At 35.4% G+C, this 18,256-nt stretch overlaps 1 protein-coding gene across 4 annotated transcripts in view; it reads right to left on the reverse strand.

The window, feature by feature from the left end:
- DCC (DCC netrin 1 receptor) overlaps positions 1-18,256 on the reverse strand; it is a 1,139,939-nt gene that overhangs the window by 279,938 nt on the left and 841,745 nt on the right. For all 4 annotated transcript variants that reach the window (XM_058692059.1, XM_058692060.1, XM_058692061.1 and 1 more), the window contains exons 10-12: positions 13,202-13,350; positions 11,367-11,505; positions 4,199-4,248 (exon numbers count right to left, since the gene is read on the reverse strand). In XM_058692059.1, the coding sequence (XP_058548042.1) occupies positions 4,199-4,248; positions 11,367-11,505; positions 13,202-13,350 (338 nt within the window). The remainder of the gene's footprint in view (positions 1-4,198; positions 4,249-11,366; positions 11,506-13,201; positions 13,351-18,256) is intronic.

Below are 18,256 nucleotides of genomic sequence, written 5' to 3' on the forward strand. Positions count from 1 at the left end.
ACATTATCAAACAGTGAGTGACTAACTGGGTATTAGCTTTTGGAATGCAAAAAAAAAATTACATCCACCTAGATGTATCTGGTATCCAAGGATAAGAATTTCAACACTAGAGAGGTGCAATGATATAATGAGAGGAAATCACTATTATACATTAAAAAAAAACCCTCAACCTGAACAAGAATCCATGCCTGATGATATACTGGATTTTGTTTATTTTTTTATTTCATTCTTTGTAACCAGCCTATAGTCTCAGTCAATAAATATCTGAACACATGTGAATTGAGTCCAGTGTACTTTAATCAATATACTTGTGCAATTTTCTCTAATTCTGTAAAGATAAAATGATTGAGAAAAGGCCTAACAAGTGATATTTCAGTAATAGATGTTTGGAGCCATACAAGATTTTAGAGATTGTCTCGCCAACCCACTCATGTTAACAGTGAGAAAATAATGTCAATTTTGAGGAGTTACAACAGATCAAATTTGGTTAGATTAAAAGTGAATTTTCTCTCATATGTTTCCCTATTAAACTACGAATTCCATGAAGGCAGAGACTGGATATGTATAGTAGGTGTATATGCAGTGTGTATGTATGTATAAATGCATGTGTGTATGTATACAGTATATTGTAGATATATCATAAGTACACAGTAAATGTTGAATGAATCGATGAAACTAATCTTGACTTTCTAAGATCTCAAAGAGCTAGCATCAGGGCCCAGCATCCTGAATCCTAGCATTCTCTAAATGTTCTTATTCTCAGAACTTTTGTATTGGAACATAGGAAAATGGTTAAGTACCAACATAAGCCCTTCCAAGACTATACAAATTTAGGCTTTATATTCTAGCCAACTAATTAAGTTGCAATATTTATTTCTTCAGGGACTCCTGGGTGGCTCAGTCATTTGAGCGTCTGGCTTCAGCTGAGGTCATGATCTCATGGTTTGTGAGTTTGAGCCCCGCGTTGGGCTCTGTGCTGACAGCTCAGAGCCTGGAGCCTGTTTCGGATTCTGTGTCTCCCTCTCTCTCTGCTCCTCCCCCACTCATGCTCGTGCTCTCTCTATCTCTCTCAAAAATAAATAAGCATTAAAAAATTTTTAAAAAAATTTACTTCTTCAAATAATAATTGAATTTCAAAGCAAAATCTTAAGAAAATTATTATAAAGTTTTCCCAATAAAACAGTTACATTTTAAAGTCCATAGTGTAAACCATTATTTTCTCTTTTTTAATGAAGATGTTATTTCTTGTAAAGAAATTTTAGTATGAGAAATAACCACACAATCATGACTCATTATTACCTAAAATCTAGTATCTATAGGTAAAGCCATTTCTTCAGAACAAAATTTGTGTTCATTGTTAGCTTGCAGAAAGAGAATCAAATCTGTTCTATGATTATAGCTTTATAAAGGTAATCTGCTGTATGGGGGTTTTAAGGACAATAAAGTAACATAATTTCTTTTGGTTCTTTTATCTAAATGTGTAAGAACCTTACTATTGACATAACCTAAAACAGGATTTCTCAGTCCTATTGGCTTACTGGGAGCCAGAACCTTAACAAGTACCTCTAAATGGTCATTTTATACCTATAGTGAATTTTCAGTTTTATGTACAGAAATGCTAACCATCAGGGCACCTAGGTGGCTCAGTCAGTTAAGCATCTGACTTCATCTCAGGTCATGATCTCATGATTTGTGAGTTTGAGTCCCACGTGTGCAGAGCCTGCCTGGGATTCTCTCTCTCCCTCTCTTTGCCTCTCCCCCACACATGTGTGCATGTTCTCTATCTCTCTCAAAATAAATAAACCTAAAAAAGAAAGAAATCCTAGCCATCTGTGTGCACAGATATTAACACCACCAGTCAATTCTCATTGACTGTCAGTAAAAAAATGAGTTATGTTCAGTAATTGCAATGTTATATAGAATAAAAAATTTTAAATATAGCTCTGTTCCTTCTATATTAAATAGAAATCTCAAGTAAAACGAATGACATAAATGTTTAATTCTTTTAGTTTAAAGATAATAATACTACTTACATAACTAAAATATTCCTTTTTAAATAAATTTTGTTTCTTAAAATGGCAATAGTCAGGGGTAAATATTAATATATTTGAGAACTTTTCTTTTGTTTCAAACATAAGAACATCAAAATATAATATTGTTTTTGTCTTTTTCCTCATCATCATCGGGAATAAAAACAAAACAAAAGTGTTTTTGCCATCTAGTTTCTTTCTCCTTGGTAACAATCCAAGAATAATCCAAATTCATAATTTATATTTCCATAAAAGCTAGGAAATAAGATAACAAAGAGAAGGAGAGGCTTTCCAGTGCCTGGGTCTGCTGTATTCATTCTAAAAAGCTAATGAACAAGTTAAGTTTTCTAGCAGTGCAATATTCCAGATATAACCACAAGAGGATAGAAACAGGAGTGCTTATATTTGGTTGTTGCAAGCATTGCATATTATAGAAAAGGACAGGTTGGGATATTTGTATACACATATAGAGATCAGTTGAAAATCCAATTTTGTGAAACAGGAATTCCCCTTTGAGGGAGGTAAAAAAAAATCCATATTTAAATGTAGTCAGCATCCAAGGTCATTCAATAATGCCTTCTTCACATTTCAGAAGAAAACATTCATCTTTTACTAGAGTAGACTGTATGGAATAAGAGCACACATACATACACATAAATAGCTTGTATCAATTTCTATGTTCTGTCTTGGAGGAAAGATGTGAGGCAGGTGAGAACTCTGATAAAAATAAGTAATTAAAACAATAGAATCAAAATGTGTTTTCCAAATTTCACTCATTAACAACCTACAATAATTGTAAAAATCTACTTGACTATGATTTGGCATTCTCTTAATTTGAATGGTGCATCTGTAAAACATTTAATGTTGGTGCCAATAAAAATATAGTTTTTAGGGAATACTTATCTCTGGTTATTTTCCTTTAGCTTTTTTTTTTTTTTCTAAGTTCACTTATTTTACTCCTTCTAATTTTAAACTTGTTTTACTAGTTCTTATCCAATATAGGGACTAAAAATAAAAGAGGCTAACAATTTTAGAGATATTTCACCTGTTCCAAAAGACAAAGTTATTTGACAGAGGCAAATCTGTTCAAAGTCACGAAACAGGGCTTCAGAGATTTCTGCAAAATTTGGCAAGGAATTGTATGTTGAGGGAAGTAATAGCTACTGACACAAAGTTAGATCCTATGTATATATTACTACTTCCTCATGATAAATCAATAAGGACAGCATTAACATTCAAATTACATGAGTATAGAAACTGAGGTTCGTTGAGGTTAGAGACTTTTCTAAGATCACATACAGGTATTAAAAGAGAAAGCTAGGATAAAAACTACAGTATGACTTTCTCTAAGACTCCTATAATTTCCCTGCTGTCTTCCAGAGCTTAGACACCAGTTAGGCTGCCCCCCCCCCCACCCTGCCTCCACTCAGTGAGGTTCAGGGATAGTGAAATTATTTCCCTGAGAGCACACAACCAAGAGATGAAAGAGTCAAGCCAAACCAATCCTTGTTTGCTTCACTGTACTATATGCCTTTAGCTGATTTTCAAACCCAAGGCACACTTGAAATAAGGAGATGTTTCTAGCAAACTGATTTCTGGCATTAGGTTCCTTATCTTCAGCTATACCTAGCTTACTTTAAGTCCATTTGAAAGTTATATCAACTTTCCAGGCCAGGAAAACGCTAACCAATGGATAACACTGTTTCATAAATGTAACCTTATTGGACCTCAAGAAGGGCCTTCAATGTATATATTTACAAGTAAAAAATAGAGATTATGATAAAATATTCCATTCTAACTAATCTATCAGGAAACAAAGTCTCTATTCCACCTCTCTCAATGTGAAGACGTTCATTTCTTCATTCAAGTGCTCTAACACATTATGTCCTATGTAGTCACTATAGGTAAATGGACATCTTTGTTTCCTGATGGAATAGACTTTAATCACTGTCACATTCATAAAACTGTGTGCTGTTAGTAAACAAATGTTTCCTTTAATTAATTCAAGGGTGGTTGAAGAAGATGCGGAATCAATGCCACTCACTCCCTGTGCTGTTCTGGAACATTTCTTCACATGGAAACCACCCTGCCTCCCAAGAAGGTGAATGAATGGGTAAGTGAAAATTACACATGTAAGTACTGAAATAGTGAAACTTTCCATGACTTACCCTTGAATTAACTACTTCCAGGGAGATGTTCTGAGGCGGGGCACTTGGCACTAAAAGGAATAAAACAAGGTGAGATGGTTACTGCCAAAGTCATAAAAGAGAAACAACAACCCTCTGTGAAAAGAGAAAGCATGACTTTCACAGTTCATGATGATAATTAGGTAGGCTGATCCAGGTGGCACTTCAAAATTTTCCTGGAGAGATGGAAAATAACTGCATCTGTTTATTTGTTCTCACTTGGTAGGCCAGTTATCCATATAGGGAGCCCCCAAAACTGTTTGGTAAGAGAGCACCTGCTGTGATACCAAAGACTGCCATTTAATTACAGCTTTCTTATTATTACCTTCCCAGAAAAGCCAATAAAAACACACCGGAGATTTCCTGGAGTGGTTTTAAAGGCTTAAGATGTTGTGCATTTCAGGATCTGCATGGTTTTATTATAAAATATGTCATTCTAATGGTCACTCTTGTTGCTTAATCCCCTTAATGCAATCTTTATTATCTCTTAAAAAGAGAAAAGATGAAATACATCCCTCTTTTTATCTGTATGTAATTAAACCTATGTGTCACAGATGCAAGCAAGTTATCAAATAACATTCGGTGAGTCAATTCCAGGAACAAAAAAAGCAGTTTATTTTTCTTTGTAGATTTTCTGTTTTTTTTTCTCTTGCTTGCATTTTGATTGCCCGATTCCTTCATGGGAAAAGGAAGAATATATACAAATTTCTTTATAATACTTGTAATAAATATTTACTATATCAAAAAGTGAATATTCTATCGTGTGAAAAATTCAAAGACAACCATTCGCTGAACAGCTATTATGTGTAAGACACTATCCTAGATGTCTTGGATAAATCATAAACAATGTTTTTTTCCCCCCAAAAGAAATAGAAGTAGCATTCAATAAATGCTTAACATATGTTAATCTGTAAAATATAGTCCCTATTTGTTCATGACAAATTGATTAACAGAGAAGAATTGCTCTTAGCATTTTCAAGAATTTAAAGGCCATTTTCTGTCACATTGCCCCTTCTTTAACTTGAACTTGGACAATATCTATATTTCTATAGGGTACTTGTATTTTCCCCTGAATTCATTATGCCCTACTCTGAGTTTACTTTCTGAAAGTATTCACCATGAGGGTATATGTCTCATTAATCTTTATAGCCTTCAAACTGACATTCAACTAATATTTACTGACTCCATGATTATATGAAAAAACAAATACTTACTTAAATATTAGCTCTTGGACCTTCCTGGACACCATAAGAATTTTAATCACTTTGTTTTGATTTTGAACTTCTTATCTTAGTACTTGATAAAAGCTGTGGCCAATGTAGTTTGTGATAAATAACACTCACTGGTCTTATTTTCATGAATTAGGTCAATAATCCTTTCAAAAAATATTTTATAATTTAATAAATAGATTTTATTATTCAACTTACTTTAGTTCACATTATATTTCTTTTCAAATAAGGAATATAATTCCTCACAGGGACCAGGATTTTTGCCTCTTTGGATGCTGAATCCTCAGTATCAATAAAAGTGTCACATTCAGCAAATATGCGTTGAATTAATTAATTAACAGAGAGATTATAAGAAATAATAAAACTTTTTATCACACTTAGAGTTTTAGTCATAACAAGCTTTCTTTTTGCAGTTTTATTTTTTTTAATTAAGGTATAACATACATATAGTATAATGCACAAATCTTGTATGCATGATTGGATACAGTTGTATGTGTGTGGGTGTGTTCGCATTTAAACACCACCTAGATGAAGACTTAGAATATATAGTATCCTGGAAAGTTCATTTGAGTCCCCTCCCAATCAATACCTTTCTAAGAGTAACCACTATTCTGACTTCTAACACCATCGATTAGTTTAGCTTGCTTTTAAGCTTACTAAAAATGAAATCAGTTATTATTTCTAGGCTGGTTTCTCTTACTCGTTATTATTTCTTGAGATTCATTCATCTGTTGCATCTAGCAGTAGTTTTGGTGCTTCTGTTTGTCTTTTATTGCTCCTACGTATTATATTATATGACTATTCTATTTTATATTTACTCATTCTGTTGATGAATGGCCTTCAACTACTTTAGATTTAGGACTGTAAGACTAAATCTCCTATGAAAATTTTCGTACATGTCTTTTGACAAACAACTACACTCATTTTCTTCTTTATATACCTTTATATACCTAGCAGTGGAAATCCTGGTAGAAGTAAAACCTCTATGGGGGTTATACATATGTAAACAAGGAAAAAAATACATATGATAAAGTTTTCCAAAGTGGTCCCACCAATTTACACTCCCACTAAGAATGTAGCAAATGTCCAGAATCTCCGTATCCTTACCAACGTTTGTTTTTTCTGAATCTCTTCCATTTTAGTCATTTTGTAGGTATGTAGTGTTTTTATTTGCTTTTTCTTGAGGCTCAGTAATGTGAAGCATCTTTTCACATGTTTGCTGACATTTGGATGCCCTTTATCGTGGAGTTTTAAGAGTCTTTTTTTTTTTACAGCTAAATTTCCTTTAAAACTCATCTCTAAAATTTTCATTCCTTTATCTTATATTCTATGTTCATGTTACTATGATTAAAATATTAAGATTTTTTTTTCTCTATAGCTAAAATAGTCAGAAGGGCTCTTCTGCATTTGGCAAACTTCCTATCTTCTCGACTCTTCTCAAATGTTATGATAATGAAATGGACTTCCCTAAACTACCTTCACAGACCTGTGGACATTCCCAGTCTTCAGGAAAGGGAAGAATGCAGAGGCTTTAATAAGACCGTCTCTACATTCTGTTTCTGTAAAAGACGAAGTATTAGAGTAGGCTGGAAATAATAACAATGTGTGTGATCAGAAAAACTAAACAGACTGACATCCTCACAATGAGAAAGAATTTAATATGATCCATATTTAAATTATGCTGTAAAGCATTGAAAATTAAAATAGGCACCAACTGAAAAATGCTAAGTGCTCCATCATATAATTTCACAAACTTCTAGCACATGGGTTGTTCTTGACTTATGTAATCAGGAAAAAAGTAGAGTTTATTCTACAGCATTTTTAGTTGTCAATCCCCACTCCCTCCCTCTATCAATTCCCATATTCCTGAGACATAAATAGATAAAGTAGATAGGATTATATGCTTGGTGGAAGGAAGTAGGATCTACATTTATTTGAGCTTTTCTTTATTTGACTTCCCAAGATGTTTCATTGTCTCATGAAGCAAAGAGGAAAGCCATGGTTCATTGTTTTCTCTTCAAAATGTCAAGCAATTTATCATTTATAATAGGTTGGTTAAGGCTGATCAGAGATATTCAGTCTAGAAACTCCCTCAATATGGCGAAACATGCTGGTTTGATACATATGATGATGATATATTCTGTATAGTGGATAAAGTTCCCACATTTGTAAATCAATCTCCATAGAGTCAGGTACTTGAGTTCCTCCCCTTACCAAATGTGTGCTGTCCTGTACACATAATTTATGGATTGAAATAATTCATATATAATTATGAGCTTTGTACTTTCAGCAATTGATACAAGAACTTCGTTATAGAATAAGAGAAACTCAAGATTTTTCACATTAAATCTTGCTTCTTTTCCTACTAGCTTGCGATCTGACTCTGCTGCTTACCAGGCTAGCTTTTGTGACCTCTTTCTAATATTAGTTTTGTCATCTGTAAAGTAGAAAAAATCATAGCATCATAAGGATTAAAGATTATTAATGCGAAGTGATTAGAACAGGGCCTTGTACTAATAAGTACTCAATAAATACCAGTGATAACAGTAAAAAGCACATTCTTATAGTTAAGCTTGTCTATGAAATTGGGTCCCTCTGTTTATGGGCAGAGAGCAAGCTGACATGGAAGCTCATAAATATTAATTGATTCATAAAATCTTTTAATGACCTACACTCATCAACTGGTTCAAGAGAAAATATTTGGGAACAAATTGGTAAAACTAGTTACATTCCGTGCTATTAGACTGCCTAAATCTGATGTCCATCTCAAAGGGTTTAAAGAAGCACATCGTTATATACAAATGATACAGTAAGTGGAGGGATTTGAATGAAAAACAATTTTTCTTCCCAGAAACACAATTAAAGCAGGCTAAATTAGAGATGAGAGCTTATCAGAACAGAAATCTTTAGGGGCGCCTGGGTGGCGCAGTCGGTTAAGCGTCCGACTTCAGCCAGGTCACGATCTCGCGGTCCGTGAGTTCGAGCCCCGCGTCAGGCTCTGGGCCGATGGCTCGGAGCCTGGAGCCTGTTTCCGATTCTGTGTCTCCCTCTCTCTCTGCCCCTCCCCTGTTCATGCTCTGTCTTTCTCTGTCCCAAAAAAAAAAAAAAAAAAAAAAACGTTGAAAAAAAAAAATTAAAAAAAAAAAGAAATCTTTATAAGCATTTTAGCATAACAGGAAGACCATTGGGATAATTAGTTCAGAAAAAAACCCATTATTTGTATTTCATTTTTGCTTTTATTTAATTTTTCTCTGGTCCCGATATCAATTTTATGCTATCCTCTGACCTGATAAGAAACATGGTGCCCTCAATAACATGCATGTATTTAGGCACAGTCATCTATTAAATTAGCCACATAAATGGAAAGTTCTAAAGATAAGTCTACACATAAAAAAAATTATATTGTTTGGCTTAGCTATCTGATTAATTCAGTAAATATTTACTGAGATGATGAATGCAGAGATGGACATAACAGCATTCTTCACATTAAAGAACGTGTAGTATACAGAGAAAAAGTGACACGTACATTGTCATAGATAATATTTATTGAACACTTAAATATATGCCATGTTCATATTTTTGGTGCTTACATGGATTAGCTCATCTAATTTCCACAACATCTCCCTTTTATAACATCCATAAAGTCAAGGAGAAGACAGCTTCACAACTGAGGACTAGAAAGTAGCAGACTATGAAAAGTGATTAAACATATATCTTTGTAGGATGTGTGACTACAGCATGGGCAGCTTCAACAGAGAGAAGACATCAGCATGAGCAAAAAGAAGGGGACTGGATAATAAAAGAGAGAAAGTCAAGAGTGCAGGGTTTTTTGTTGGAAATCCAAAGAGATGAATTGATTGTGAAGGAGATTGCAGACAAGTTTCAGGAGCCCACTCTAAGGGGCCATTCAGTTCCTGCTTTCTCCTATCAAATGCATCGATAAAGAGAAGTTGGCATCCTTTGTACAATGATGCTTGCTGGGTTAGGGTCATGAAATCCTTTTATTTAGTGACAGGCATTTTCTAAGTCCTAACTGTTACAACACTTAGAGATAATCATTCTTGGACTAATGAGTAATAATCTATCTCTCTCACTTATGACATTTAAAACCAAAGTGGAGAATAAGGCCACAGTATTACAGTTCAGAGTGTGAATGAAATCTACATAAATTATGTAAAATATTCATTTTCATTTGTTTTCCTTTTATTTTTATAATTATAAGTTGTGAAGTAATTTATTCTGCCAATAAATATTCTATTCCATCTTCAATAACAGAATCAGATGGATGGGCATTAAAAACGATGCTGAAGTGGTGTTACATAAAAATTTTTTTAAGTCGAAATTGCAAATGAGCATCACTCCTGTGTCTTCACTGCACTGTCCTTAATAACATGCATGACCTTCCTCATTCCACTGATATTGTGTGAAATATCCGCCCAGATACTTTTCTAGATTAAAGAATGATGGATTGGTTAAGGAATCACAAGGTAAAGTCTTTTTTTCCCTTGAAATTCAGCAGATCAATAATTTATAGAATTATATACAACAACATGGAAACCACTGCTGAAAAGAGATAGCTTGTTGCCTTTTTAATATTCATAGAGGCCATCTCTGCATCTCTACACCTGCTTGAATTTCCACTAGCCCCACATCATATACTCTGCTGTCCTTTATTTTCACTTGTCATTAAATTTCCCAACATTTCATTATCCTTTTCTTAGATGTCTAGTTTCCTCTGCTACTGCTTTGCCAAATCCATCTTTTTCATTAAGAGTTCTTCCTCTCTTTTATGACATTTAAGAAAATATGTCTAATATTTCATTTGTTGGGCAAGGTACAGCTAAAATTATGCACTTTCATATTTAGTTTTAATACCTGAAATAATGGATTATTTGGCCTAAATCTTATGACATATTTTCAAATTAAGAGGTATACATAGGAGGGCTGTCCATCATTTACACCTTTAGTCACCCACTCCTCTTTAGAATGAGAAATAAAAAGAAGCACACCAATGTAAATTAGTCCACACACATGCACAAATGTGTCAGTGTTTACAGACATTAAGAAACCACCCCCCAAAAATAATTTGAACTCTTAGGAGTAGTCCCACGTTTGAAGATAACCTACTAATATGATAGGAAAAGACAGGATAAAATTGGCAGAGAGGGAAAGGATAGGACCTGAGGTCCCTGGGTGGAGAAAAACACATATTTTGGAACAATGCTGGGAGGAGTGTCTGACCACAGCACACCCCCTCAGGCATAAGGTTCCTCTTAAGAATGTAACAGATTCCACCCATTCTGGATTTCTGGTTTTCCCTTCAGGTTTCCCTCAGGAATTTGACAAAAGACCGAAGTATGGCCATAGGCTACCCCTCATACAATGGAAACCAGACAATCGGGAATTGACAACCTAGCACCTAGAGCTATCAAGCCAATAAGGGTAGAGCCTGAGAAGGAACAAGGGGGAAGGCTGGGGGAGGGTTGACCAGAACCTTATAAAAGCAGGACCCTTGCCTACAGTTCTTGGGCATTCACTTTCAAATGCCCCTCTCTGTAAAGAGAGCTTTCCTACTATTCCTCCTTTCTAATCTTATACTCTAATAAACTTTTGCCTGTTGCTCATTTTGTGTCCACCTCTTCATTCTTTGAAGCAGCAAGACAACGAATCCTGGGTATTGTGGTAAAGAATCCTGCAACACTAGGAAATCCTGACACAGAGCATATAATATACCTTTTGAAAGAAAGTTTAAATTTAACTATAATAGATAGTTTGAGTGAAGTAGCCAAATTTTTAATTAATGCTAATATATGCCATTAAATTTTAGTTCAAAGGCCTTAAACACGCAATCCACGGCATACACGCAGTATTATTTCATTACTATCAAATATGTGAGTCAAGTTTCACCATTTAACACTTACCATCAGAAAGTGTAACCACTGTTATGTCATCAGTAGATACTCCTGGCCCATAGCGATTATAAGCTAGGAATCGAAGAGTATATTCCGTGAATTTTTTCAGGCCTTCCAGCTTATAAGATAGTCCATCAACCTCTATATTCTGGAGACATAAAATGTCAAACTGTTATTCAGGAGGCACATTAAAGCAGAAATGGCAGCCATTCTGTGCAATCAGTGAATTGGATATTAGACTCTTACTCACAGAACCACGCTCTAGCCTTATAATGAGTTGTTGTAAAACCTAACTTGTGACACACACTCCCCCACTAAATTCCAAACCACTCTGTAGACTCCTAGTTAAAATAGCACCATACTATTTTTACAGTCATTAAGTTCCAATGTGTTTAACACCACCCAATACATTGAATGGTATGCAATATTCCACCCACACTGATACTGACGGGCAGAAGGCAACCTGTGAATCCATGGGAACAGATCGTTACTCCTCTCCCCTAAATGGAATAATTCACTAAGAGACAGTGGATTTCTTCCTTCCCTTGCTGAAATATACCCATGGCTCTTGAAACTGACAGATACTTTGCCATAATCTTTATCTCTCACAATGCTGTGAGGTGGGTTGGAACTGTTTTCAGTATGTCACAGCAGCAGAAATGAGGTACTGGAGGTGAAGGTCATTGAAAAATCAGAGCCAGTTTGCTGTAGAAGACCCATTATTAGCTCTCCACAATGATGCTCACACTCACATTTGTCTCAGGTAGCATCACTTCTGAATTTTTTAAGTGGATTGGTGAAATGCATCATGGGAAAGACAAAAATGTATAGAAAATGGAGAGAATGGAAAGCTGAAAACAAGGGCTAAATAGCATGGGGGCAGAAAACAAACAAACAAAAAAACCATGATGAATGATTGTGTAGAAGGAGCTCTTAGTAATTCCTATTGCTCAATATAACTTAGGACTTGAACTATTTCTGAATAGGGCTGTTGCAAAACATCTTTAAAAAGCAAAATCCCTATCATGCAGTTTATGTGCAAGCAGGAAGACCACAGTATGCTTGGCAGGCTTCACAACATATCCTGAGAAGGTAGGCTCTTGATTTTTCTGATTTACCTATGCACTTGACTATATATCTTTTCCCACATGAGGTTGAGAAGCCAGAAGTAAACATCTCAACAGTCATATATATGTCACAGAATAGAATTGCTGACTTTCATGTGTCTCCCCCTAAATCTAATTTGCCTATTTTCAAGTATCTGCGCAAACCACAGATTACAAGCAACTTGAAAGGAGGCAAGTAGCCTTCTGGAGTGAGGCTTATTGAAAACAATGAAAAGTGATAGGTGACTACAACCTAATGGTGAGGAAAGGACAGAAATAACTCGAATATATAGAATGAAAGCAGCAAGCTGACTGAGGCCTTTGAATAAGAGATCAGTCATCCTTAAGACAAGGACTGACAATGCAAATGGTTTCTAGGACCAGATAAGTTAATATAAATGTGGCCCAGGCCACTAGCTATTACAACTAAATAGCTAGCCCAGGCCACTAATATGCTGGCCCAGGCCACTAGCTATTACAACTAAAAAACAAAACAAAACAAAAACAAACAAACAAAAAAACATTCTTTGTAGTGACTTCATTTCATTGTCCATTTGCCTCTCTTACAACCAGAATTCAATTAAATTTCAATTAAATTGCTTAACGTTTCTAATAATCAGTATTTAAAAATTATCAGCTGTCCAATTAACATCGTGGACTGGACCAAGAGTTTGCAGATCTCCTCTGGTCCTAGGACCATCCAATAGGTGGCAGCACTGGGCCCATTCCCTTGCCTACCTGTTCTTTTCCCGTGGACACCTCAGTGCAGAACAATCTGTAACCTTGGACTGGACCATTTGCATAGGCAGGGGGTTCCCAGGTAATAAGAATTGAGGTAGGTGAGGTAGATACAGCTTGCAGGTTTTCTACTGGCCCTGGAACTTGCACTGTGTACAAAAGAAATTGATTAGTATGAGAGGGTTCTCTTCCTCAAAACAAACAAAATTACATCTTTTACAGTTTAGGGATATTATAGCCCTATGTACTATTTTAAGAACCAAATGGGATGAAAAAATAAAATATAAAGTAATGAATTTTAGAATCATTTCACTTTGAAATTCAGGAGAGGGTTTATATTAATCTAAATTACGTATTTCATTTTACAGTTGAGGGAATTGGTCAAGGAGTCTAAATTACCAGGAAAATGATGGAAAAGGAGTGGGATTGTTAATCTAAGTTCTTAGTATGGAAAAATTTCCACTATGCCAGCCTGGCTTTGCTTGTGTATGAATAATAACTACAGAAGGAAAAGAGAAAATACAATTAGAATACTTGTATATCATGATTCTGCTTATAATTCAAATGAACAGCACAGCTATGGATAATTTGCCACATCTTTATTTAAGTCAGCATTTTAAAATCTTGCCCAATTCTATGTCCTTTAAATTAATATTGAGATTTAATTTTCAGTTTTACTTTCTAGTATTCTATTTCCTCTCATAACTGCTACTTTACTTAATCAAGAATAAGTAGCTTGTTCATTAAATAAATTATATAGCACAGGTCCACAATTGCTTAACCAAAACACTTGTGTCCAGATTTGTTTTGAGATCTGGAAATTTTCAGATTTTAGAAAGACAATATGATGTATGTACAATGTTACATTTAACATCCCAAGTGGGGTCTCTGTTTGCACCCTGTTATCAAATCATACATTTGCAGCAAAATATATGATATTCACATCAGACAAAATTATTAAAGGCTATGCTTAGCATAGCATAAGGGCAGATCAGTTTTGGGTATGTCAGGAGTCAAGAAATTCCTTCAAATTCCAGATTTGCAAATTTTGAATTTGTGCATAATTTTTTATTTATAGACCTGAACACATAAATATATGGTTTGTAAATTGTAAGTGCCATACATCGTAATCTAAATTAAATAGTTTCATCATCACAAATATGATGACAATTTTAACAAAGATGCTGTATATTTTCCCCAGCCTTAGATCCCACCTACCTTTGAACAGATGCACCTTTTAGGCCTCTAAATAGAATTTTGTGAGCTTAACATCCACAGTAAAAGTCTGAAACTGTGGCCGACAGATATCTGATAACACAACTCCTTAGATCAGTGCTGCACCTGTGTCCCTGGATCAGTCATCTTTCAGAATTGATTCCATGGAGCCCAGGCTCCTTAAGGCATCATGGCTCACGCATTGTAGAAAAATGCGTGGAAAAATATGTATATATTTATATATCAGAAACATGTGTTTTATGTCACATTCACATATTTCCCACCAGTCCCCAAAGCTTGAGCATCCTTGTTATTGACATTTGCCTTCTTTCATCTTAACAAATGATTGCTGACAACTTCTCACAAACTTACTTGAAAATCATTTTAAACTTACAGAAAAATTTAAGAATGCAAATAATATGTTGAACACCTGTATTCCCTTTACCCAGATATACATATATTCTCAGGGCACCTGCGTGGCTCAGTTGGTTAAGTGTCTGACACTTGATTTTGGCTCAGATCATGATCTTGTGGTCTTGAGTTTGAGCCCCACATGGGGCTTGGCCCTGACTGTGGAATCTACTTAGGATTCACTCACTTCTGCCCCTCCCCCACTTGTGTGTGCATGCTCTCTCTGTCTCAAATAAACTTTACCAAAAGAGATACACATATATACATATGTGTATACATATACACATATATACATTGTATGTATGTATATACATACATACAAAAGAGATACACATATATACATATCTCTTTACCAAAAGAGATACACATATATACATATCTCTTTACCAAAAGAGATACACATATATACATATGTATGTACATATACACATACATACATATACACTTATATATATATATACACATATATGTATATATACTCTTTCTCCCTATATACATATATATTACATATTTATTATATAGAAAGAGACAGAGGCAGACAGAGAATCTGAATCCATTGTTACACACACCATAGCTCTTTACTCCCAAATATTTTAGTGCATATTTCCTAAGCATTAATTTGTACATAAATAATATTAACTTCAGTACATTTCATATTAATACAACACTTTAATCTTCATCTGCATTCCAATTGTGTCAACTGACTCAATAATGTAACTTATATAGCATTTCCTTCTCCAGTTCAGGATCCAGTCTAGGGTCAAGTTTGCATTTCAGTGCCATAACCTCTTTAGCTGGCTTTAAGCTGAAACAGTTCCAAAATCCATCTTTATCTTTTAGGTCATTTATACTTTTGAAGGTTATACCCCTTTTTTTAAATTAATTAATTTTTTTATTAACAACAATTTTTTTTAACATTTATTCATTTTTGAGAGACAGGGAGAAACACAGTGTGAGTAGGGGAGGGGCAGAGAGAGAGACACACACAGAATCCAAAGCAGGCTCCAGGCTCTGAGCTGTCAGCAGATCCTGACTTGGGGCTTGAACTCACAGACTGTGAGATCATGACCTGAGCCGAAGTCAGAGGCTTAACTGACTGAGCCACCCAGGTGCCCCTGACCCTTTTTTAAATTCATAGAATATTCTTTATTTGGGTTTTGTTTTTGTTTCTTCATGTTGGATTTAGGTTATGCATTCCAGACCCAAATGAGACACGAGTGATGTCTATACCTCAGGGCATCATGTCCAGAGGCATAAGACCTCTTTCCCTCCATGGTTGGTTATGTTAGTTCTGAACACCTGGTCAAGGTGCTGCCAGATTTCTCCACTGTAGCATTAACTGGTCCCTCTGTATCCCCCCACCCCAAGCCCCTCTCCATTGCTTATTGTGGGGAGATACTATGTCAGGACCATATAAATATCATGCTATTTATCAAATTCTCTTAGAATTAGCATCTATTAATAGTTTTGATATATCAATTTTTAGCATGGTGGTTACAAAATGTTTTGTTTTGTTTTTTTTTCTATTCAAGCACTTCCTCCAAATTAGCCACTTGGCATACTACATTCTATTATAAGCAAGAACCCATATGTCTATTTATGTTATCTCTTATTGGTATGGGCACATGGATTTCTATTTTTTATGGTCTGTAATTCATAATTGTCTTAAAGACATTTTGGCGTTCAACTTGTCAAGTTCAAATCTGGCCAGTGGGGTCCTCTTTAAGTTGGTCCTCTGTCCTTGTAATATGACATATCATTTATTGAAGAACTTTTTGTCTTCCTGGCATAATATATTCCAGGCTCATCTTGGTCCTGCCCCAGTTCTGGAATCAAACCTGTCTCTAAATATTTCTCATTCCTTTTAGTGGGGAATGGTATTCAAGACAAAGATCTGGATGTCAGCTCTGTTCACTGCTGCTTAGTTGTCTTACTGCTAGATCCTTCTGGTGAATGAGAAACAAGAATGTATATATACTTATGCATACACAAATGCATTCACACACACACACACACACATATATATACTCAAATATATAGGTACACAGGTGCATTTTTCATGACTTGACAGAGATGCCTCCCATTTTAATCCATCTCTCCAGAGTTTGTTTTTGTCTTCTCCATTCCTCTTTTATGTCCTTTCTTCCATAGGGAAGATTCTGGCTTCCAAAGAGTTGTATTCTGACAGACACTTTATGAGAGTGCCTTCATCTTGGTACTCTTCCAGGAAGGGGTAGTTTTTATATGAAAAATTCCTTATTACACAAAGAAGACTTCAGTAGATAATACTGAACAAAGTTCACATTGATAGAATTAGAACTGTATTATGTTGACCCAGACATTTTGTTTCATGGGGGAAAAAAGAAAAAAAAAATTGCTCACTGACATTGTTCAACTGGATTTTCAAAATAGGATGTTTTAAAGAACAGTGACAAAAAAAAAACCACTAGAATTTGCATGCTTCTATGATTACTGATATATTTACAATGACAATGTAAACATTTCTAGAAGGAAGGTTTTCTGATTTGGAATCTATTATTTTTCTAAAGAAGAAAGACAAAGAAAGGAGCAAAAGAAAGAATTGAGACTGAGTGATCTGCTTAAGTTATATGTTAAATGTGACATAACCAGGATTTTGAAATTTCATAGAGCATATATCCCTGTGGCCCAGTGATGTATAAAGTTTTAACTGAATGTGTCTCTTCTTGGTCTCCTATGGCTAAACTGAAAAGGCATTACCTATTTAAAAAAATGGCTCATTATGGAATCCAAGACTAAGATTTAAAAATGGCCAACATCCATTGGGATGTTGGGAGCTATTACTCCTGCTGTGAGATGTTACCTTCAAGGAAAGTTTCCCGTCTCCAAAAGGCTCAGGAGATGAGTGGGTTTCCCTTTCTTGGAGAAAGGAAGGGAAGGCAATGTTTGGGAAGTTTCCGCTCTTCTGTTCCACTGGAATACAAAGGGGTAATGGGAAGAAGAGCCAGACACCTGTGAATCTGGAAGGCTAAGCTGAGGGTGCCACCTAGCATAATGGGGGTGGGAGTGAACAGCCTGGCAGACTAGACTCTTTGAGTATGTCACAATCAGATATGACAACCTCATAGCCACTTTCATCAGGCATTGTGAGGAGAATAGACAGCCTACATGGATGTCCACAGCTCCAGGCAGCATCCCCCCAAAAGCTACCAATAGGCCACACTCCTCCCCTGCTGAGCCCACCAAGGGCTGCTTAGCGTCTAGGTTCCTGGTCAGGAGAATGGTCAAAACTCTCCCCTTAGGTTTCCAAATAATAATAGCAGTTGTCTTTTTCACGGGGATATGCACAATGTTAGGCATATACAACATATTCAATAAGTGTGTGTCAAATGAATGACTTTATACACAATTACCAAATGTAACCCTCAATAGCAAGCCTAAAATAAAAAC

The sequence above is a fragment of the Neofelis nebulosa genome, chromosome 11 (assembly GCF_028018385.1).
Source record: "Neofelis nebulosa isolate mNeoNeb1 chromosome 11, mNeoNeb1.pri, whole genome shotgun sequence".
Classification (NCBI taxonomy): Eukaryota; Metazoa; Chordata; class Mammalia; order Carnivora; family Felidae; genus Neofelis; species Neofelis nebulosa.